Source organism: Macaca thibetana, chromosome 11 (assembly GCF_024542745.1).
Source record: "Macaca thibetana thibetana isolate TM-01 chromosome 11, ASM2454274v1, whole genome shotgun sequence".
NCBI lineage: Eukaryota > Metazoa > Chordata > Mammalia > Primates > Cercopithecidae > Macaca > Macaca thibetana.
The window spans coordinates 113,449,256-113,471,825 of NC_065588.1; the positions used below are offsets into that span (position 1 = coordinate 113,449,256).

At 49.2% G+C, this 22,570-nt stretch overlaps 2 protein-coding genes across 3 annotated transcripts in view; both read right to left on the reverse strand.

Moving 5' to 3' along the window:
* Nucleotides 1-22,570, reverse strand: part of FBXO21 (F-box protein 21) — a 189,565-nt gene that overhangs the window by 75,792 nt on the left and 91,203 nt on the right. The gene's annotated exons all lie outside the window — the stretch shown is intronic.
* NOS1 (nitric oxide synthase 1) overlaps nt 1-22,570 on the reverse strand; it is a 232,423-nt gene that overhangs the window by 8,162 nt on the left and 201,691 nt on the right. For both annotated transcript variants that reach the window (XM_050747840.1, XM_050747841.1), the window contains 8 exons: nt 18,131-18,324; nt 15,519-15,688; nt 11,017-11,227; nt 10,269-10,356; nt 8,584-8,705; nt 6,648-6,796; nt 4,002-4,196; nt 1,768-1,886 (listed from right to left, as the gene is read on the reverse strand). In XM_050747840.1, the coding sequence (XP_050603797.1) occupies nt 1,768-1,886; nt 4,002-4,196; nt 6,648-6,796; nt 8,584-8,705; nt 10,269-10,356; nt 11,017-11,227; nt 15,519-15,688; nt 18,131-18,324 (1,248 nt within the window). The remainder of the gene's footprint in view (nt 1-1,767; nt 1,887-4,001; nt 4,197-6,647; nt 6,797-8,583; nt 8,706-10,268; nt 10,357-11,016; nt 11,228-15,518; nt 15,689-18,130; nt 18,325-22,570) is intronic.

Genomic DNA, 22,570 nt, shown 5'->3' on the forward strand with positions numbered 1-22,570 from the left:
TAGAGACAGGGTTTTGCCATGTTGCCCAGGCTGGTCTTGAACTCCTAGGCTCAAGTGAGCCACCCATCTTGGCTTTCCAAAGTGCTGGGATTACAGGTGTGAGACACTGGGTCTGGCAAAAGGGTTAGTTTGTTTGTTTTTTCTCTTGAGACAGGGTCCTGCTCTGTTGCCTAGGCTGGGGTGCAGTGGTGCCATCATGGCTCACTGCAGCCTCGACCTCCCTGCGATCAGGCCATCTTCCTGCTTCAGCCTCCCAAGTAGCTGGGACCACAGGCGTGTGCCACCATGCCCTGCTAATTTTTAAATTATTTGTAGAGACAGGGTCTCCCTACATTGCCCAGGCTGATCTTGAACTCCTGGGCTAAAGCAATTCACCCACCTCAGCTTCCCAAAGTGCTAGGATTATAGGTGTGAACCACCACACCTGGCCTTAAATGCTTTTGACAACCCAGGGACTTGTGATCTTAAAGGCAATGATATGAGTCTACTGGTCACAACAGTATGTTTTTGAGACTGCTGTGTCATTGTAAGCAGAAAACAAGGAAGATGCCAAATTCAAGAAATGAGTGTATGCCTTGTGCTGCTGAAAAAAGAAGACAGCTGAGTCCCCACCCAATTTAAAGTAAAGGGCAGACACGGGTGGTTTCCAGGGGTTTTATGGCGGGACTGGGGCAGGGAGCTTTGGGAAATGAAATGACGATCAAGGTTGCTGTGCCACGGAATTCAGGTAAGGTTTAAATCATGAGACCCAGTCCCAGTCTCCTGGTGCCTCAGCCTGTTTCCAGCAGTTTCTAGAGGTTCAGTGAAATTCTCAAAATCATATGAAGTGTAATTTGTGTTGATGAGAAAGCCCCCAGCCATTTAGGGGGTGAGGGAGCCGCGGGAAAGGACACAAAAACTGAACTCCAGACCCCCACCCAGGTCCAGGGCGATCCCATTCTTCTCCCCACTCTCCAGAAAAACTGAACTCCAGACCTCCACCCAGCGCCAGGGGTGATCCCATTCTTCTCCCAACTTTCCTAAATGAGGAGTGTTCAAACACTTTTGTAGAAGAAACCCTTGCCCTAAATCTGATGCTAAACCCCAGTAGGTGAAAAACAAACAAGAAAGATACTTCTGGTAGAAATGTCACAGATCCGGCCAGGCGCGGCGGCTCACACCTATAATTCCAGCACTTTGGGAGGCTGGGGCGGGCAGATCACTTGAGGTCAGGAGTTTGAGACCAGCCTGGCCAACATGGTGTCACCCTGTCTCTACTAAAAATACAAAACTTAGCTGGGCGTGGTGGTGCACGCCTGTAGTCCTAGCTACTTGGGAGGCTGAGGCACCAGAATCGCTTGAGCCTAGGAAGTTGAGGATGCAGTGAGCTGAGACTGTGTCACTGCACTCCAGCCTGGACTACAGAGCAAGACTCCGTCAAAAAAAAAAAAAAAAAAGCAACTTCCCAGAGCTAGGAGCCATCATTATACTAGGGGGTGCCCCAGACAGAAGCCGGCACCCAAAGCAGGGGTTTCCTCCCACACTGGACAGGGCCTCAGGGTTCCCCTGGAGGACTCGTTAAAATGCAAACTGCTGCATCCTAACTCCTAAGTTTCCCATCCAGCAGGTCTGGGGTGGCCTGGGAATCTGCATTTTTTAACACGTTCCCAGATGGTGCTGATGTTGCTGTTTGGGGACTCTACCGTGGGAAAGCCAGACATCCCTGCCCAGTAGGACCTAGAAGAGCGGGCTCTTCCTGCCCCTCACCCAGGGATAGAGCCAGCTTACTCATCGGTGTCTTTTTTGCTCTCTTCAATGAAGGCAATGGACTCAGATCTAAGGCGGTTGGTCACTTCATACGTTCGCAGGGTGACTCCGAAAATATCCTCGTGGTACCGGTTGTCATCCTAGAAGACAGAAACAGCCAGAAAACAGCTCTCAAATGCCAGATAAAGGCTTGGAGCAGGGACAGACTTGCCTGACACCTGGAACGGAATATCCCTCAGGAAGATGGTTCCCAAAGAGATGAGGCTGAAGCCAGTGCCCCCGAGGTACCTTTGATCTCGAAGACTCTGCTCAGCAAAACTGTTCTCTGGGATGTAGCCCAGTTGGCAAAGAACATTTAGGTTGCCATCTGGAAACACTGCAGCTGGTTGGTGGATTCTCAGGTGAAAAGGAGTGATGAGGTCAAATGGAAACCTCACCATTCCCCGCTTTCCTCCCTCCAACGTGTTCCTGCAAGTTCAGGTCTGGGCAAGGCTGGGTTTAGTGTGAAATAGCCCATGAGACCAGAAGAAAGGGGAGGAAGGAACAAGTGGCCGCTTAGCACTCACGGAACTCCCCATAGCTGCCCACAGTGGAGACTGCTTGGGCATGCATGAGTTTCTCTGAAGATGAGTATCTTTGCTCAGCATTGCCCAGAAAGAAGCAAGCAAAGGGAAGAACCTACCCTGGAGTCCCAGGAAACAGCCCAAGCAATGACTGACTTGTGACATCTGCAAATTTACCAAGTTATGGGAGCTCCTGTGGCGGGCAGTCAATATTCTCAAAGGGCAAGGGGATTAAACAAGGGGAAAATGCACCTCAATGCTGGGGAAGGGCAGTGGCTGGGAGCGTGCATCTGGCAAGCCAGGAAGAATCTGTTGTGCACTAGGTTCCAGCCTCCCCTGGTCCTGAAAGTTTTGAAGAAAGTCACCCATCTGTAGAGTGGGTTCATTTTCATTTTCAGTTGGGGTGAGTTTTTTTTTGTTTTTTTTTTTTTTTGAGACAGAGTCTCGCTCTGTTGCCTGGGCTGGAGTGCAGTGGCGCGATCTTGGCTCACTGCAACCTCCGCCTCCCGGGTTCAAGCGATTCTCCTGCCTCAGCCTCCTGAGCAGCTGGGACTACAGGCATGCGCCACTATGCCCAGCTAATTTCTGTATTTTTAGTAGAGACGGGGTTTCACCATGTTGGTTGGCCAGGATGGTCTCAATCTCTTGACCTCATGATTCACCTGCCTTGGCCTCCCAAAGTGCTGAGATTACAGGCGTGAGCCACTGCGCCTGGCCATTTTTTTTTTTTTTTTTTGAGATGGAGTTTCACTCTTGTCACCCAGGCTGGAGTGCAATGGCGCGATCTTGGCTCACTGCAACTTCCACTTCCTGGGTTCAAGCGATTCTCCTTCCTCAGCCTCCCGAGCTGGGACTACAGGTACCCACCACCACGCCTGGCTAATTTTTGTATTTTTACAACAGACAGGGTTTCACTGTGTTAGTCAGGCTGGTCTTGACCTCAGGTGATCCTCCTGCCTTGGCCTCTCAAAGGGCTGGGTTTATAGGCTTGAGCCACTGAGCCCAGCCGGGGTGAGTTTTTAACTCCCTTCCGCAAAATCCTGGGGAATCTATAAAAGTGAACACGGTGAAACCCCGTCTCTACTAAAAAATACAAAAAACTAGCCGGGCGAGGCGGCGGGCGCCTGTAGTCCCAGCTACTCGGGAGGCTGAGGCAGGAGAATGGCGTAAACCCGGGGGGCGGAGCTTGCAGTGAGCTGAGATCCGGCCACTGCACTCCAGCCCGGGCGACAGAGCCAGACTCCGTCTCAAAAAAAAAAAAAAAAAAAAAAAAAGTGTCTCTTGAGGGTCACACGAAAGAGACTGAGTATATAGAGGGCTCCACAGCTCTCCTCGGATCTGTTTGTGCAGTGCTCAACCTGTACAACTACACGGGGCAGTGCTGCAGCTTCTGAGGCAGGAAAAGTTAGGTTAGAATGGTTTCTGTCTAGTTACCAGAGGTCCATTCACTCGTTATTTTCACACATGGCCTCCAGTCATATTTACTACACCTGCCTACATGCCCAGCCATCCTTCTACTTTCTCTGTCATTGTTTGGGGCCACCTATATCCTCTACCCTCAGTGGTAAGTGTAGTGAATGGGAGCAGGGATATCATCGTGGCTCCCTAATCATCAAGACAGGTTGGATGAAAAAGAGGGGATAGGAGAGTGGATATAGGAAAAGGGACCTGGGAAGCCAGCCTGTCACGCACCCTCATCCGACTGATGAACACGCCGGCGTCCTCTGCCGAGAGCTTCCCCTGCTGGGTCATGATGCGCTGGATGGCTTTGAGGACATCAGCGGCCATGGTGACGTCCCCACAGACATAAATGTGGCCCCCTTGCTCCTTCAGGGCTCGGTACACAGACTCCGCCAGCTGCTCCTGCAGGATGTCCTGCACGTACTTCTGCAAGGAGCAGAGGGCAGTGAGAAGGGGCTGGGCTGTACAACATGCCTGCCATAGCCCATGTCCTCCTGGGAAGCAGAGACTGACTCAGGGGCTTGTGGGCAGGTAGGATCTTTTGTGAGCTGATCCCAAGGAACAAGAGTAAGGGACTGGGAAGAATGAGATAGGGAAGGCGGGAAAGTCAATTGGAGGGTGCAGGAATGCATTGCTACCCTCTTTGGACAACTGGAGCTCAGCTCTGCTAAGGACCCTCCAGGGAGCTGGATAGATTGCTTCCCAGAATCATCCGCTGCAGAGGGGAAAGACGGGGAACATTCACTACCCACTCCTCTCTCCTGGTGGCCAATGGTCCCTGGGTGTTAACACCTGCACACGTCCAGGTGTGCGGCTGGTTACTGCAGGCATCCTATGTTAGAGTGCCAGGGAAGCCCTGGGCCGATAGCAAGAGATGGGGGTGAGGTGAGGGGCCGGCTGCTGTAGCAATAGCAGAAGGAAAAGGTGGGCTGAGAGGGTGTGAGGTGGGCACAAGGGGTGTCTAGTACAGCTCCAGGGAGCTCATTGGTTCAGGATATCTTTAATTTGTCCAGGAAACTCCTGCTCTGAAGCTGATATTCAGCTGGAACATGCTGGCATGGCTGTAGTGACTCTTAAGACTGACATACTTCCACCCACACTGCTCGGACTCTCTGGGTGCCCCCCAACCCACTGCAATGTCCTGACTCCTTCCCTGGGACCCTCAGACCTCCCCAAGAGCCAATGGAGCTTTAGTACTGTGGTCCATGTCCATTCTGACTAGTATTGCCTCTCGTGGACTGTTAAATTTCTATTTATTTATTTATTTATTTATTTATTTTATTTATAAGACAGAGTCTCACTTGTTGCCCAGGCTGGAGTGTAGTGGCATGATCTCGGCTCACTACAACCTCCGCCTCCCGGGTTCAAGCCTTCCTCCTGTCTCAGCCTCTTGAGAAGCTGGGACTACAGGCAAGCGTCACCACACCCGGCTAATTTTGTGTTTTTTCTTTTTTCTTTCTTTTTTTTTGTAGAGATGGGGTTTTACCATGTTGGCCAGGCTGGTCTCAAACTCCTGGCCTCAAGTGATCCACCCACCTCAGCCTCCCAAAGTGCTGGGACTAACAAGCATGCGCCACTGCACCCAGCTAATTTTTATATTTTTATTAGAGATGGGGTGTTACCATGTTGGTCAGGCTGGTCTCGAACTCCTGACCTCAAACGATCTGTCTGCCTTGGCCTCCCAAAGTGCTGGGATTAAAGGTGTGAACCACCGCACCCAGCCTAAATTTATTTTTTTAAATTTCTGTTTTTAAATATTTTAAATTTTTATTTCTAACTATTTATTGTTTAGAGACAGTCTTGGTCTGTTGCCCAGGGTGGGTTGCAGTGGCATGATCACGGCTCACTGAAGCCTTGACCTCCCAGGCTCAAGCTGCCCTCGTACCTCAGCCTCCCAAGGAGCTGGGACCACAGTCATACGCCACCATGCCCAGCTAACTTAATTTTTTTTTTTTTTTTTGTAGGGACGGGGTCTAAGCATCTTGCCCAGGCTGGTCTTGAACTCCCAGACTCAAGTGATCCTCCCACCTCAGCCTCCCAAAGTGCTGGGATTACAGGCATGAGTCACGGTGCCTGGCCCAACATTTTTCATTACAGTAAAATACACGTCATGTAACATTTACCATTGTAACCACTTTAAAGTGTACGACTCAGTGGCATTAAGTACCCTTCTCAGTGTTATGGGATCATCACTATCTGGTTCCAGAACTTTCTTCTTTACCCCAGATGGAAACCCTATACCCATTTGCAGTTACTCCCCACTCTCCCCTCCCTCAGCCCCTGGCAACCACTAATCTACTCTGTCTCTATGGATTTGCCTATTCTGGATATTACATATAAGTTGAATCTTATAATATAGGCTGTTAAATACTTTATTGTATCACATATATATTTTTGAGATGGAGTCTTGCTTTGTTGCCCAGACTGGAGTGCAGTGCCACGATCTCAGCTCACTGCAACCTCTGCCTCCTGGGTTCAAGTGATTCTCCTGCCTCAGCCCGCCAAGTAGCTGGGACTACAGGTATGCACCACCATGCCTGGCTAATTTTTGCATTTTTAGTAGAGATAGGGCTTCACCATGTTGGCCAGGCTGGTCTTGAACTGCTGACCTCAAGTGATCCACTCGCTTTGGCCTCTCAAAGTGTTGGGATTACAGGCGTGAGCCACTGTGCTCGGCCTGTTAAATATTTTACGTAGATATTTTCCCTACCCATGCTTTCTGAAGTACAGAGCAACTTCACAGAAGGGAAATCAGGAAGCTTAAGAGTGAGGGTGAGGGGTTTCTGAGAGTGGGATGTACAAGTGTGTACACACATGAGTGTGCACCAGTGTGCACATGTGTTGGGCTGGGCTGGGGGATGCGCTGCTGGGGGTTACCTTTGGTTTGTCTGGCTCCCGGGAGTAAGCCGTGTACAGCTCTCTGAAGACCCCCTTGTTCTTGGCCTGCAAGGTCTCTTCCCTGTAGATATGATCTATCTTGGATTGCCGGCACCCGAAGACCAGGACCATGGGGCAGGGGTTCATTCCTGGGGACCGGGAAGACCTTATGTCACCGATGGCTCTCTGCCTGATGTGTGGGGTGGCTGAGGTGCCAGGGATGGGGAACTGAGACCTTAGCGTGCGCCATGCGGATAGAGGCTCACAAACACTGGGGCAGGCAGATGTATGCGTGCACACACATGTACGCAGGTGGGTGCTCACATGCTCACACATGCACACACTGAGGAAGGAGGTGACGTGTGTTCAATTTTAGTGGACCTCCCTCCCAGGTCTCAATCCTTCTTTCTGCTCCTTGACTACTCAGGAGCCCCCACCTGATGCCCAGACTTTGGAGCTAGATGGCCTGGATTGAAATCTCAGCTCTGTGATGAACAACTTAGTCAACTTTTTTTTGTTTTGTTTTTTTGTTTTTTTGAGGTGGAGTCTTGCTCTGTCACCCAGGCTGGAGTGCAGTGGCGCGATCTCGGCTCACTGCAACCTCCGCCTTCTGGGTTCAACCGATTCTCCTGCCTCAGCCTCCCGGGTAGCTGGGATTACAGGCGCCTGCAACCATGCCCGGCTAAGTTTTGTATTTTTAGTAGAGACGGGGTTTCACTGTGTTGGCCAGGCTGGCCTCAAACTCCTGACCTCGTGATCCGCCCACCTTGGCCTCCCAAAGTGTTGGGATTATAAATGTGAGCCACTGTGCCTGGCCTTTTTCTTTTTATTATTACTATTATTATTAAGATGGAGTCTCACTATGTCGCCCAGGCTGGAATGCAGTGGTGTGATCTTGGCTCACTGCAACCTGCAGAGTGAAACCTGCAGAGTTTCACTCTTGTTGCCCAAGTTGGAGTGCAATGGCACTATCTTGGCTCACTGCAACCTCTGCCTCCCAGGTTCAAGTGATTCTCCCGTCTCAGCTTCCTGAGTAACTTGGATTACAGATGTGGGCCACCATGCCTGGCTAATTTTGTATTTTTAGTAGAGACAGGGTTTCACCATGTTGGCCAGTCTGGTCTCAAACTCGTGACCTCAAGTGATCCACCTGCCTTGGCCTTCCAAAGTGCTGGGATTACAGGTGTGAACCACCACATCCAGCCACAACGTACTCAACTTTCTAAGCCTCTGCTTCCCTATTTGCAAAATGGATATAACAGGACTGTTGTTGAGAAATGAATGTGAAACATTACAACTCTGCCTGATACCTGGCAAGTACTTTATAAATGTTAGCTATCCACTACAATGACAGTTCCATGGGGGCAAGTTTTACTGACTGATTGATTGATTTGTTTTTGTAATCATCCCTCGAATCAATGGAAAGGTTTTCATTTCTGTTTTAGTTGTTTTTCTGTCTTGTTCACTGCTATGCTCCAACACCTCCAAGAGTGTTTGGCACTTATTAGGTGCTCAATAAATCCTTGTTTAATGCATGCTACAATTTGGGTTTCTTTCTCTCTCCTGCCGAAGCTGATCTGCTGTGTCTTTCACACAGCACTTGCTCTTGAATAACAGTCTTTGCAATAATTACAAAAGCATAGCCATTTGATAAGGACTAACGCCTACCTTTTCCAGGCTATTGGATTATTTTTTTTGAAGGGATCACATCTTAACAAATGTCCTCTGGGCCTGGAATTTCAGGCCCCTGGGACAGGCTGTTTGGATTACACCATGAACTTCACCTGTGGGTCAGGCTGGTGCTACACGCCCCGGCTTCTCTGAGGCAGTGACGCCATGGAGTGACACCTTCACTATTCTCTAGGGCTGCTGAGACACAGCTGGACCTCCCCAGGTCTGGGGGTGGGAACCAGGCAGCCGCTGGACTGTAACCCACCTTTGTGTTGGATATCAAATTGCCGCTGTTGCCAGAAGCTTCGGAAAGGTGCAATGCCGGTGCCCGGTCCAACGAGGATGCAGGGGACTTGGGGGTTCCGGGGCAGGTGGAAGCTGGGTGCTCTGGGCAAGGAAGAGGGGGTCAGAAGTCTTGAAGAGGTCAAATCCAATCAAGAACAACTGAATCTTAGGTAGACCAGGTGGCTGTCTTCGGTAGACATACAATGAGACTTACGGCTCTTCAGCCGGGGCCAGGTGCCCCTTTTCAGGGTGGGAGTCTCACCGATTAAGGGAATTCCAAAATGGGGGGTCCTCAGGGTCTGGCTATTCTTCCATTCCCCAATTCTTCTCACTGCTGGGCTCAGCAAATTCAACCCAGAGTATCTCTACACTGGCACCATTGAGACTTGGGGGTGGACCTCCTTGGTCGTGGCACTGTCCTGTGCATTGTAGGGTATCGAGCAACATCCCCGGCTTCCAGCCACGAGGTGCCAGGAGTACACGTGAGTTGTGACAACCCAAAATGTCTTCAGACTTTGTCAAATGTCCCTGGGTGGCAGGGATGGGGTGGGGCGCTGCAAAAATCACCCTGGTTTGAGAGCCACCATTTTTTTTTCTTTTTTCTTTTCTTTCTTTTTTTTTTCTTCTGAGGTGGAGTCTCACTCTGTCACCCAGGCTGGAGTGCAGTGGTGATCTTGGCTCACTGCAACCTCCAACTCCCGGGTTCAAGCAACTCTCCTGCCTCGGCCTCCCAAGTAGCTGGGATTACAGGCACCTGCCACCACCCTCGGCTACCTTTTTTTTTTTGTATTTTAGTAGAGATGGGGTTTCGCCATGTTGGCCAGGCTGGTCTCAAACTCCTGACCTCAAGTGATCTGCCTGCCTTGGCCTCCAAAAGCGCTGGGATTATGGGCGTGAGCCACTGCACCCAGCCCAGAGCCACCGGTTTAACCAACAATGAAATCTTTAAATCAAGGAGTCACAGACTTCAGTGTGTAAAAGAATCACCTGGGGATGTTCAAGATGCAGATTCCTGGGCCATGCAGTACATCTGGGCTCAGGACGCTATGTTTGAAACACCAGAGGACTCTGATGTCAATGATATTTGGATCGTTTTCAATGGCACGTGGACCATATTGTGAACATTCTAACCTCAGTGGTTGAGAATAAGGATTGGCTAAAGCCACTGTTCAGGTAGAGAAGTTATTGATCGACAAAACAGGTTAACTATAACTGGTCTAAGATCAGCTATAGCCTTTAAAGCTGAGTTTGGGAGGAAAGGCGCCAATGAATGGGGGTGATTGGATTTTTTCCATCGCCAGGAAACTGGGACTGATTGGGAGTGACCAGCAGAATTTGGCTAGAATTTCCACTAGCCCATACAGTCCACGAAGGTGGAGACTGTATTTGCAGGGTTCTCCCCGATAGCTCCAGCATCTAGCCCAGTACACGCCCAAGTGAAATGTGTGTTGCATTGACTTGACGTCGACCAGAGGACTTGCCTAGCTTGCTGTGCTGCTCTGATCTTGTTTCCTTAACAATTAAGAGAGACGCAGGACATTGGTCTCCATTGTGTGCCACCCAGTCACCTCTCTAGAACCTTTCAGACCGGTCCACCTACTTCAACTTGCAACATCAATATGCAGATTTGAGATGATTGCTCATTTTTCTCCACTTATTACTCACCCTCTCACGAAACAGGGGACCACTTCGTCAGCCTGTATCCGGTTGAGCCAGGAGGAGCACACGCCGTGGTGAATTGGTCCTTCTCCATCTAGCAGAATAACCAAGGCAGTCAGGACCACCCACTGCTCTGAAGCACGGCCTCCCCTCCTCCCTCCAATGCAAAATGCTCACAGGCCCAGTGCCAAGTTTATCCTTTGGAATTCCTCCCCAGGATCCCTTCCTCTGAAGAGCAAGAGGAAACGGTACAGCTGGGGTGACTTCGTGCCTATACAACCACCCAGGGTTCTATTGGGTAGGGGTGGTTCGGATTCAAATCCTTCCCTATAGAAGGGTGCTTTTGGTGGCTTGCTGGACTCCTGGGACGGGCACTGTGCATTTTAATTGCTTTATCTAGGAGGAAAAAGACAGGGCAGAGCTTGGGTTATCTGACTTGCAACCAGCTGGGCCTGATACAGCAGAGCGCTCTCCCAGGGAATGAGTGGTGGTGGCTTGTTCTAGCTGGTGCTTTGGGGATATGAGGGGGCACCATTGCAAATACACGTCTTGCCTCTTTCCTAATTCTGCTCAGGCTTGGCTCTGCATCAGGGGACAGTTCACCTGCTGCTTCTTCCCCCAGTTTTCTGGTCTTGGGGGTGTGTCTCTTCCCAGGGATTTGGGATTTAGCCTGCAGGCAGTGGTTTAGGGAGCCCTCCAGAGGCCCCTCGGGGGAAAATGCAGCCGAGGAGGCTCTCCCAGTGCCTCCGCCCACCTCGAGTGCGGTAGGAAACGATGGCCACAGTGAGGTGCACTTCATCAGGGTACATGTCTGGGGAGGAGCTGATGGAATAGTAGCGGGGCTGCAGCAGGGACAGCTGGGTCAGGAGCAGGGTGGCCGGCATCTGGATGGATGGGAACTCCTCCAGCACCTCCACGATGGTGGGGTTCTTGCCCCATTTCCATTCCTCATACTCCTGCAAACCCTGTGCCAAGGAGACCGACAGAGACAAGCTTGAACCCAGCTGCTACATAGTTCCCATGAGGACCTGAGGGGGTCTAAGAAGAAGGCAAAGTGAAAGTAACAGTTGGCGGGTGTAGTGGCTCATGCTGGTAATCGCAGTGCTTTGGGAGGCGGAGGAGAGAGAATCACCTGAGACTAGGAGTTCAAGGCCAGCCTGGGAAACATAGTAAGACCCTGTCTCTACAAAATTTAAGAAAAATTAGCTGGATGTGGTGGTGGATGTCTGCAGTACCCCAGTTACTTGGGAGGCTGAGGTGGGAGGACTGCTTGAGTTCAGGTGCTTGAGGCTGCAGTGAGCTAGGATCACACCACTGTGCTCCAGCCTGGGTGACAGAGTGAGACCCTGTTGACAGAAAGAAAGAAAGAGAGAGAGAGAGAAAGGAAGAAAGCAAGGAAGGAAGGAAGGAAGGAAGGAAGGAGAAGGAAAGAAAAAGACAAAGAGAAGGAAAAGAAAAAGAAAGAGCAATAACAGTTAACACTTGAATAGCAATTATTCTGTGCTGTTTTGATTCTCATGAGGACCTTATGAAATAGGTATTACTGTTTCCCCATTTTATATATGAAGAAACTGAGGGTGATAGAGGTCCTATGGCTACTAGGTGGTGATGCTGGGTGAAACTGAGCCTTGCTCTAGACAGTGTGTCTTCAGAATTTGTGTTTCTAGTCACTACACACTCCTGAAGTCAAGAGAGACACACTATAGAAGGGAGTCATGACTCACGCGGGGAGTGGCAGCATTCGGTGGAGACCTGTGATTTGTTGGTTGCAGAATCTGGAGATGCATCTTTGGAGAGCTTGGGTCATGTTCATGGCGGTGAGTGACAGCCCCGGAAAAATCAGGTTGGGGTGTGTGGAGGACCATGTTTGGGGACGTGTTGACAGCAAAGCCCAGCTGTAACCAGGCAACAGAGGAACTCTCTGGAGCTCTGGAGTTATTTTTCCTTAATCTCAGAAGATGCCCTAGGCAGTCTCTGATTGCTGGAACAGAAGGCTCAGTTTCTGAGACCAGCGTGCCAGTGCACTGTATAACAAAGATTTTCCCCAGTTTCTAAAGACTGTCCTGGCCTTATTTATTTATCTATTTTTTATTTTTTTTTGAGATGGAGTCTCACTCTGCTGCCCAGGCTGGAGTGCAGTGGCATGATCTTGGCTCACTGCAAGCTCCGCCTCCCAGGGTTCACGCCATTCTCCTGCCTCAGCCTCCCGAGTAGCTGGGACTACAGGCGCCTGCCACCACATCCAGCTAATTTTTTGTATTTTTAGTAGAGACGGGGTTTCACCGTGTTAGCCAGGATGGTCTCAATCTCCTGACCTTGTGATCTGCCCACCTCGGCCTCCCAAAGTGCTGGGATTATAGGCGTAAGCCACAGCGCCCGGCCTGTTCTGGCCTTATTAATAGGCGATGGCATCCTTGACATCGTGCTTCTCAGACCTCCAGCCTGACTGGCCTGCAACTGCAGGAGCAAAATGGACAAAGAGCCCTGGCCTTTCAACTCTTTGAAACTGACATTACCTGAAACGGACATCCATCACCCTGTTGGTGCCAGGCCTGCCTTCCCGCAGGCTGCTCCCTGCCAATGACCAAGCACAGGAGTCTCCAGGACTCCTCAAGAACCCTGCTGGGCCTTCCTTAAACTGCACTGCAGTCTAGAACATTCTCATCCCACCTTTCTTCCTTTTCCTTTGGCTGGCGTTAGATTTGTTTTGAGGTCTGGTGGTTCTCCCAGCCCTATCTGATCCCTTTCCACTTTATGTCACACAAGTGTTTCCCCTAATAAAAATCCTTGCTCATTTAATCCTGTCTTGAAGTCTGCACTTTTTGGAAGAAATAAACTAATACACATGGGTTATATCAAATTCTTTCTTTCTATCTATCTATCTATCTATCTATCTATCTATCTATCTATCTATCTATCTATCTTCTATCCATCTAGAGACAGATTCTTGCTCTGTCACCCAGGCTGGAGTGTAGTGGCGTGATCTCGGCTCACTGAAACCTCCATCTCCTGGGTACAAGCAATTCTCCTACCTCAGTCTCCTGAGTAGCTGGAATTACAGGTGCCCAACACCACGCCCAGCTAATTCTTGCATTTTTAATAGAGACAGGGTTTCGCCACGTTGGCCAGGCTGGTCCCGAACTCCCGACCTCAGGTGATCCGCCTGCCTCAGCCTCCCAAAGTGCTGGGATTACAGGCGTGAGCCACTGCGCCCGGCCTATTATTTATTTATTTATTTATAGAGATGGGGTCTTGCTCTTTCACCCAGGCTGGAGTACAGTTGGAAGATCGTGATTCACCATAGCCTCGAACTCCTGTGCTCAAGTGATCCTCCCACCTTAGCCTCCTGAGTAGCTGGGACTACAGGCATGTGCCATGATGCCCAGCTAATTTAATTTTTTTGTAGAGATGGGGTCTATGTTGCCCGGGTTGGTTCCAAACTCCTGGCCTCAAGCAATCTTCCCATCTCTGCCTCCCAGAGTGCTGGGATTACAGGCATGAGCCACTGTGCCCAAATTCTACTTTAAATAAGGTAAAAACAGTGCAATCTAATAAGGTACCAACAGTGCAATCTACAGTCCTTCTTCCTATTAGCCACCCTCCCCCATTAATTAAAAGTTTTAAATCAAAATTATACTTGCAGATAGTCTAAAAAGTTAAATAACTTTGTAAAGCTTATGATTAAAAATAATGGTCTCCTGTTCTACCTCTGCCATCTGCTTCCTACTCCCCGGAGGTAACTACTTACAGCTCTTTAAGTGTTCCTTCTGGTATTTATTTTCATATTTCTAAATACTACGCACTCGCTAATTAGCCTCTTCCTTGCTGCTCACCATTCAATCCCCTCTCCTGGACGGCAGAAGAAAGCGAAGCCATCCTGTGCTGGGGGCTTGCTTTCTGGGAAGGAGCCCCCATTGGTAGCAGCGTGGGCCGTTCTCCTGGGTAGAATTCTCACTGAGCAAGGCTTTGCAGCAGGCTGGGGCAGGTGATCCCAGGATTTCTAAGCAAGGTGGTAGAGGCTACGTTTGGTTCATTTTACAATCAGAGACCTCTGATCTCTAGTAGTTCCACCTGCAGCTCCTCTGCATTGGCAAAATCTCATCATAGCAGCCACATGGATGGAACTGGAGGACATCATGTTAAGTGCAAGAAGCCAAGCACAATAAGACAAATTTTGCATGTTCTCACTCATTTGTGGGAGCTAAAAACTAGAAGCAAATAAAGTCATGAAGACGGAGAGTAGAAGGAGGGCTACCAGTGCAGGGAAGGGTAGTGGGGAGGGGTGGGGGAAAGTGGAGATGGTTCATGGGTACAAAAATACAGTTAGGTAGAAGGAATAAGATCTAGGCTAGGCGTGGTGGCTCATGCCTTTAATCCTAGCATTTTTGGGAGGTTGAGGTGGGTGGATCACCTGAGGTCAGGAATTTGATGGTGAAACTCCATCTCTACTAAAGAAAAAAATACAAAAATTAGCTGGCCATGGTGGCAGGTGCCTGTAATTCCAGCTGCTCGGGAGGCTAAGGCACGAGAATCCTTTGAGCCTGGGAAATGGAGGTTGCAGTGAACTGAGATTGTGCCACATGGCACTCCAGCCTGGGCTAGAGGGTGAGACTCTGTCTTAGGGACAAAAAAAAAAAAAAAAAAAAAAAAAAATCTACTATTTCCTAGATCTAGACAAGGTGACTATCGTCAACAATAATTCATTATATATTTAAAAATAACTAAAAGAGTGGAATTGGAATGTTTCCAACACAAAGAAATGATGAATGATTGAGGGGGTGAATACCCCCTTTGCCCTGATGCGATTATTACACATTGTATACCTGTATCAAAATATCACATGTACCCCATAAATACATACACCTACCAAGTATCCATAAAACTTAAAAAAACAACAAACAAGAAAAAACCTTATCTTTAAACCAAGGCATGGTGAGATCCTGTTTTTCTCCTAAGCATGGCCTAAAATGGCACTAATGGAAGCCCAAGGTTCCAAAGGAAGACAGAAAGAATAGCAATTTCAGTTGTAGCCAGGGAACTGTTTGATTCAAAGGAGTCACTCTTGCTCTGCCAGGCCTTAGAACTGGGGGCAGACTAGCCACATTGGACCAGCCAATATGGCGACCTACAGCAAATAATGGCCCCCTTGGCTCAAGACTGCCATCTGCTGGAAGCCTGGTAATAACAGTTTTCAACTCTTTAAAGACGAGGAGATGAAAGGCGCTCCCTAGGGTTGTGCGAAGCCTGAGGACCCACCTTGCTGAGGACCAGCAGACGCTGCTTCTCCTTCTCATTGGTGGCTAGGGAGGCAAACTGCTGCAGCTGCAGGGGCGTTGGTGGTGTGGTGATGTCCAGGTAGTACTTGAAGGCCTGGAAGATGGTGCAGGGTGGGAGGCGGTGCTCGTCTGTCCAGTTACTGATGACGCCTGTGGAGGTACAAGGCGGGTGAGGGGTGGGTGTGGGAGGGCTTGAGTCTAAGTCGGGGGTTCAGGTCTGCTCCTGGAGCAGAGGATGGGGCCAGGTGAGGAGGGTGGCTCCAGAGCCAAGCAACCTTCTAGCTCTCCACCTTCCATGCCCAGAATCCAGGGGATTTCATGTGTGCAAGAAGCAAATCCAAAATTAATTATGCAAATGAATCCAAAAATTAAGAAAAATACATGAAGAGAGGAGAAAAATATTAAAATAGCATGGCATAGTCCACTGGTGTTCTATACAACGAGCCCCCAGCTGTGGGTGACAGAGATAAGCCTATTTCAGCCCCATGTATCATGGGATGGTGTCAGCCTCTCACCCCCTGAATGGGATGTTAGTGTTTGTCATTATAAACACTAACACTTATCTAGCACAGTCTATGTGCCGAGTACTATTATTAGTATTTTATATTAACTCATTTAATCATCACAACAATCCAAGACAGTGTTATTCTTCTCCCCGCTGAGAAAAATAGAAGCACAGAGAGGTTAAGAAATTTGCCCGAGGTCACACAGCTCATAAGCGTGAAGTCAGGCAGTGTGGCTTCAGACCTTGTTCTGACTACTATATTGTACTCCCTCTATATACTCTTCCTCCAATATGTCCCTAAATATAAGCCTCTCCTCCATCAGGGGTTCGATCCCAAATAAAAAGCTCTATTTCAACATAGAGGAAGTATTGTCTGGGTTGGATTTATTTTATTTTATTTTATTTATTTATTTTTTTAGACTGGGTCTCACTCTGTTGCCCAGGTTACAGTGCAGTGATGCGATCACAGCTCACTGTAGCCTTGAACTCCTGGGCTCAAGTGATCCTCCCACCTCACGCTCCTGAGTAGCTGGGAATACAGACGTGAGCCACCATGCCCTACTAATTTTTTTTTTTTTTTTTTTGAGACGGAGTCTCGCTCTGTAGCCCAGGCTGGAGTGCAATGGTGCGATCTCGGTTCACTGCAACCTCTGCCTCCCGGGTTCAAGCGATTCTCCTGCCTCAGCCTCCTGAGTCGCTGGGATTACAGACATGTGCCACCATGCCCGGCTAATTTTTTGTATTTTTAGTAGACACGGGGTTTTGCCATGTTGGCCAGGCTGGTCTCGAACTCCTGACTTCAGGTGATCCACCCACCTCGGCCTCCCAAAGTGCTGGGATTATGATTACAGGCATGAGCTGCCGCACTTGGCCTGATGCCTGGCTAATTTTTGTATTTTTTTGTAGAGATGCAGTTTCACCATGTTCCCAGGCTGGTCTCAAACTCCTGGGCTCAAATGATCTGCCTGCCTCAGCCTCCCAAAGTGTTGGGATTACAGGCGTCAGCCACCTCACTCAGCCAGGATTTATTAAGAGAGGGTATGTCTCAGCCGGGTGTGGTGGCTCATGCCTGTAATCCCAGCACTTTGGGAGGCCAAGACGGGTGGATCACCTGAGGTCAGGAGTTTGAGACCAGCCTGGCCAACACGATGAAATCCCCGTCTCTACTAAAAATACAAAAAATTAGCTGGTGTGGTGGCATGCGCCTGTAATTCCAGCTACCCAGGAGGCTGAGGCAGGAGAATCACTTGAACTTGGGAGGCGGAGGTTGCAGCGAGCCAAGATTGCGCCACCGCACTCCAGCCTGGGTAACAAGAGCAAAACTCTGTCTCAAAAAAAAAAAAAAAAAAAAGAGGGTATGTCTCTCTAACGTAGTGTCTTCCTGAGAGGTTTTCAGCAGGGCTTTGACGATATGCTACTTTCACATTCTATCCTGACTTCACATCCTAGCTCTTTTGTAAAAGTGACAGTCCTGTATTGGTCTGCCAGGTAAGGTCACTGCAGTTCCTTGTACCTGACCCTTGAGCCCACTTGTGCTCCTGGATGAGGCACTGGGACCCATTTGCCTTTGAAAGTTCTTCAATATGAATGTCAAGGATGGACACTTAAGCAGGCGAGAGCTTGATCTAATGAGGTAAAACATGTGGGCTCAATCCCTCGTTGGCCATCGAGCTTCCTATAGTACCTTTTGATTCTAAGAGGAGGCAGGATCAGATTTCTGCTGTTATGTACTTGGTGGGCAATGGGGTACTAGAGATTTTCCTAAGGGTTAGTGGTGAGGATGGAAAGTAAAAAGAGTGGCTACTGCTAACATCCACGTCTAGTCAATGAAGGAAGGTAGCGGCCCCCTTCTCCCAATGGTGAGCCATCGATGGCCTGGCACCGTGCGCATTTATTTGCTCAGCTGGTTGGCCCAAGGTTGATCAGCCATGAGAAAGGGGAAAATCTTCAGTGTCTCATCGGCTGCTAGCAACAGAGACCCACTCTCCTGCCTGGACTGGTGATTGGGAAGAACGGGTCCCTTCTTCCCCAGACACCCACTGCCTCTGCAGCTCCCTCGAGCAGGGAAGGGCCCCTGGGGATGTTACCTAAAGCCGTGTTCCGCTCCTCCAGCAGCTCCACTTTCACCATCTGGTTGACAGGGGGTGCGTCCTCCAGCCGCTCGATCAGGGCATTCACGAGGTCCTCGTGGTTGCCAGGGAAGACACCCAGGTGGTCCCCAGGCTGGTACTGCAGCTCCTGATTCCCGTTGGTGTGGAGACGCACGAAGATAGTTGACCGACTGCAGGAAATTGCAGAGGAATCAAAGGACAAGGGCCAGCAGCTACTTCCTCCTTTTCTTTGGCTCTTCTGTCTGTCCCTGTTGGCTGCAATTCTCTCCTTCCATTCTTGTTGAGGCCTGTGCTAACCAAGCCTATTCCCCCATCATTCTATTATTATTATGGTGAGATAGGGTCTTGCTCTGTCGCCCTGGCTGGAGTGCAGTGGTGCGATCACGGCTCACTGCAGCCTCCATCTCCCAAGCTCAACGATCCTCCCACGTCAGCCCTCCCAAGTAGCTGGGACTACAGGCAGGCACTGTCATGCCTGGCTAATTTTGGAATTTTTTTGTACAGATGGAATTTCCCTATGTGGCCCAGGCTGGTCTCAAACTTGTGAGCTCAAGCAATCTTCCCACCTCAGCCTTCCAAAGTGCTAGGATTACAGGTAAGGGCCACAGTGCTCAGCCATCATTCTACACTGAGGCTTTTTATCAAGGTCACCAGTGAATTCCTCACTGCAAATCCAATGGCTGCTTCCTAGGTTTCATCTGGATCTGGAAGCAGTATTGGGCATAACTACTCACTCTCTCCTTCTCAACTCCCTTCTTTTGGATTCTAGCACCCCATTCTCAGTACTAATAGGGGTTCTCTCAGTGTCTAGCACTTCACTGTAACCACAGACTGTGGTATTCCCAATCTGTGAAATCCTACATCTCCTAGGAATCGCAAGCCCCACCGCCTTTGGCAACCAGGGTTCCTCGTGTTGTAATAGTAAAGGAAAAAAGACTTGGCTTTAAGCTTGGGTTCCTCCTATGCATAAACTCATCAATATTACAACATTGAGAGATCTAAAAAGACAACACAGAAGGAAACTCACTGATGCCTACCGGGTTATAACCTTTCTGCATTGATTTTTGTGTTTCAGGTTCAGGAGGCCTGTGCTAATCCAACAGCTTTCAAGAACAAACTCTCAGAATGTGATTATTCTGGTCCTTTAAAAAGTTTCAGTACAGGCCAGGCGCAGTGGCTCACACCTGTAATCCCAGCACTTTGGGAGGTGGAGGTGCGTGGATCACCTGAGGTCACGAGTTTGAGACCAGCCTGGCCAACATGACAAAACCCCATCTCTACTAAAAACACAAAAATTAGCTGGGCATTGTGGCACGCGTCTGTAATCCCAGCTACTCCAGAGGCTGAGGAGGGAGAATCACTTGAACCCAGGAAGTGGAGGTTGCAGTGAGCCGAAACTACACCACTGCACTCTAGCCTGGGCAACAGGGAGAGAGTATATCCCCCACCCCCGCCACCCAAAAAACAAAAAAACGAACCCCACAAAAACCTTTCAGTACAGTATACTGCATTTTACACAATACCTGCAAACTCTAGGATCAACTACACTTGGATAAATCAAATCTTTTGCACCCTTTGAGCTATGATTGCTTTTTCAGACCTGCTTTTTCTTCATTGCCAATGAGTTTTCAGTGGATAGAGACGCTTGATATTCAACATGAAGTTTCTATATTCTCTATGGTATGTAAATCAACACTTGAATAGCCCAATGGGACTCGCTATTTAAAGGAGTTTTTGGCTCAACCAAGAACCCCTTTGTGCTACAAATAGCCACCATTATTAAAAAGAGTTGAGCGGGCATATTATTTTGGGGGAAGAAATGGTGTCAAGTATTTTCTTGAAGCAAGGCATCCCTGCCCTTAGCATAGTGGGGAACTTAGCGACCATAATTGTGAATGGTAGTATTAAGGTCTGGAGTCCCACTCTCCCTCCCTGGGCAGATCTTGCCCTGTCTGGGAACCTGCACGACTGAGCCTTCTCAGAGCTCACACCAGTCTTTGGTTCCTGGGGAGCAGACATTACCTCCAGAGAGCTGCAAGAAGTTAGAAGCCAGGGCCAGCAGGGGGCGCTGTGGGGTTTCTAATTTGGGAGCCTCCTAAGTTTACCCAAAGGAAGCCTTTGAAAGGCCCGCAAATCAATTCCCGCTTTCTTCCCAGATCATCACGATTTGTACAAAATAGAAACGCAGAGGACCCAAACTTGCTGAGCTAGCTCACGAGCACAGCCACCTCCCCCCAAGTCCTCTTGAACGAGGCAGAGGGTGGCCGTGCAGACAAGGAGCAGGCATGGGAAAGTGGCTGGCCCGTGGGCTAGAAGGTGGGTCCAGGCTCTGGCCCTGCTGGGAGTTTAATCAAGGGGAGTTTAATCAAGGGGACTCCGCATGCTGCTTGGGGGTGCTTGCTGAGAACTCCCAGCGTTGAATGGCCGCAGGGCCCCAGGGCACCTTGGTGGGCTGGTCTTTGATGCTTTGCTGGGAAGCCGACCCTCTGGGGAGTAGCACTGGCTCATAAACCAATTGTCTTAAATCTCAGTTCTGCTGAGCTTTGTAAGTGGATAATTTTTAAACATTTTTAAAAATTATTATTTTTATTTTTTTTGAGATGGAGTCTCTCTTTGTTGCCCAGGCTGGAGTGCAGTGGTGCGATCTTGGCTCACTGCAACCTCCACCTCCTGGGTTCAAGCGATTCTCCTGCCTCAGCCTCCAGAGTAGCTAGGATTACAAGCGCCCACCACCATGCCCGGCTAGTTTTTGTACTTTTAGCAGAGACAGGGTTTAACCATGATGGCCAGCTGGTCTCAAACTCCTGATCTCAGATGATCCACCCGCCTCAACCTCCCAAAGTGCTGGGATTACAAGTGTGAGCCACCACGCCTGGCCTATTTTTTATTTTTTCTTAAAGCTTGGGACACATATGGGCCATATGAGAAGTACAGGGAGAAGGGGAAGAGGCAATGGAACAGCAGCCGCCATTTGGGCCCTATTTCCTTCTCCCCCGAGTGTCCCCTCTGTGTGATTTATTTCTAGTCACATCCAGAAGCATCACATACACACACATGCTTGGCGGTGGCTCAATGATAGGTTTGCAGATAAAAGAATAATTTGCTAATGTCCAGCATTAAATGGAAAAAAACCCCAGAAAATGTGCATTTTTCAGTGAAAAGGATAAATATTGTCAGCTGTGAACTGCTCAAGTTAACAAGGTTCATTCATTCAACACCCGTACATTGCGTGCCAAGCACTGTTCTAGGCACTGGTGAGAGAGTGATGGGGAAGGACAGCAAAGTGCCCTATTCTCATTGAGAAGTCACTTAAAAGATCTCAGGTGGGGTTGGTGATGTGGATGAGTGGGTGGTGATGGGTTGAGGGGAGTAGGCTATGTCGACAGGACAGTCACGGAGACCTCTCTGGCGATTTGACATTTAAGCAGAGACGTGCAAAGACCTGCAGGCACAGCATTCCAGGGATGGGGAAGAGCACGTGCAAAGGCCCAGAGGCAGAGAAAAGGTGGCATGTTCAAGGAAGTGAAAGAAGGCTGGAGTGTTTGTTTGGACAATAGTAGCAGCCATATCACAAGAGCCTCATGATGACCTGCCATGGGAAGGAGTTTGGAGGTTTCCTGAAGTCCAGCAGACCATCAGGGGCTGTGAAGCCGGGGAGTGATAGGCTTCAATTCACGGTTTTAAAAGATTCCTCTGTCTGACGACCCGCTTCCATAGTAAAAGATTAGGATGGGGGTGGCCAGAAATTCACACCTTATACAAGTAGGACACCTAGTCCAAACCAGTTTTTCGCACCCTATGCAAATGGCACGCCTGGTCCAACCAATATTTTGCGTCCTATGTAAATCAAACACTGCCTCCTCACTAGACATCTGTAAACCCCCAAGCCCCCGTGCATTTCACCGTGGATCTGGCAACCCATTTCTCCAGGACCCCTCTCTTCAGCAGAGAGCTCTTTTTTTTTTTTTTTTTTTTTTTTTTTTTTTTTTTTTTTTTTTTTTTTTTTTTTTTTTTTTTTTAAGACGGAGTCTCACTCTGTTGCCCAGGCTGGAGAGCAGTGGTGCGATTTTGGCTCACAGCAACCTCCGCCTCCCGGGTTCAAGTGATTCCCCTGCCTTACAGCTTGAGCCACCGCGCCCGGCCCTTTTTTTTTTTTTTTTAAGACGGAGTCTCACCTGTTGAGTAGCTGGGGATTTTTACAGGATTCCCCTGCCTTAGCCTGCCAACATGCCCAGCTAATTTTTGTATTTTTAGTAGACACGGGGTTTCACCATGTCGGCCAGGCTGGTCTCAAACTCCTGACCTCGTGATTCGCCTGCCTTGGCCTCCCAAAGTGCTGGGATTACAGGTGTGAGCCACCGCACCCAGCCCTTTCTTTCATCAATTAAACTTCTACTCTTAACCTCAAAAATAAAA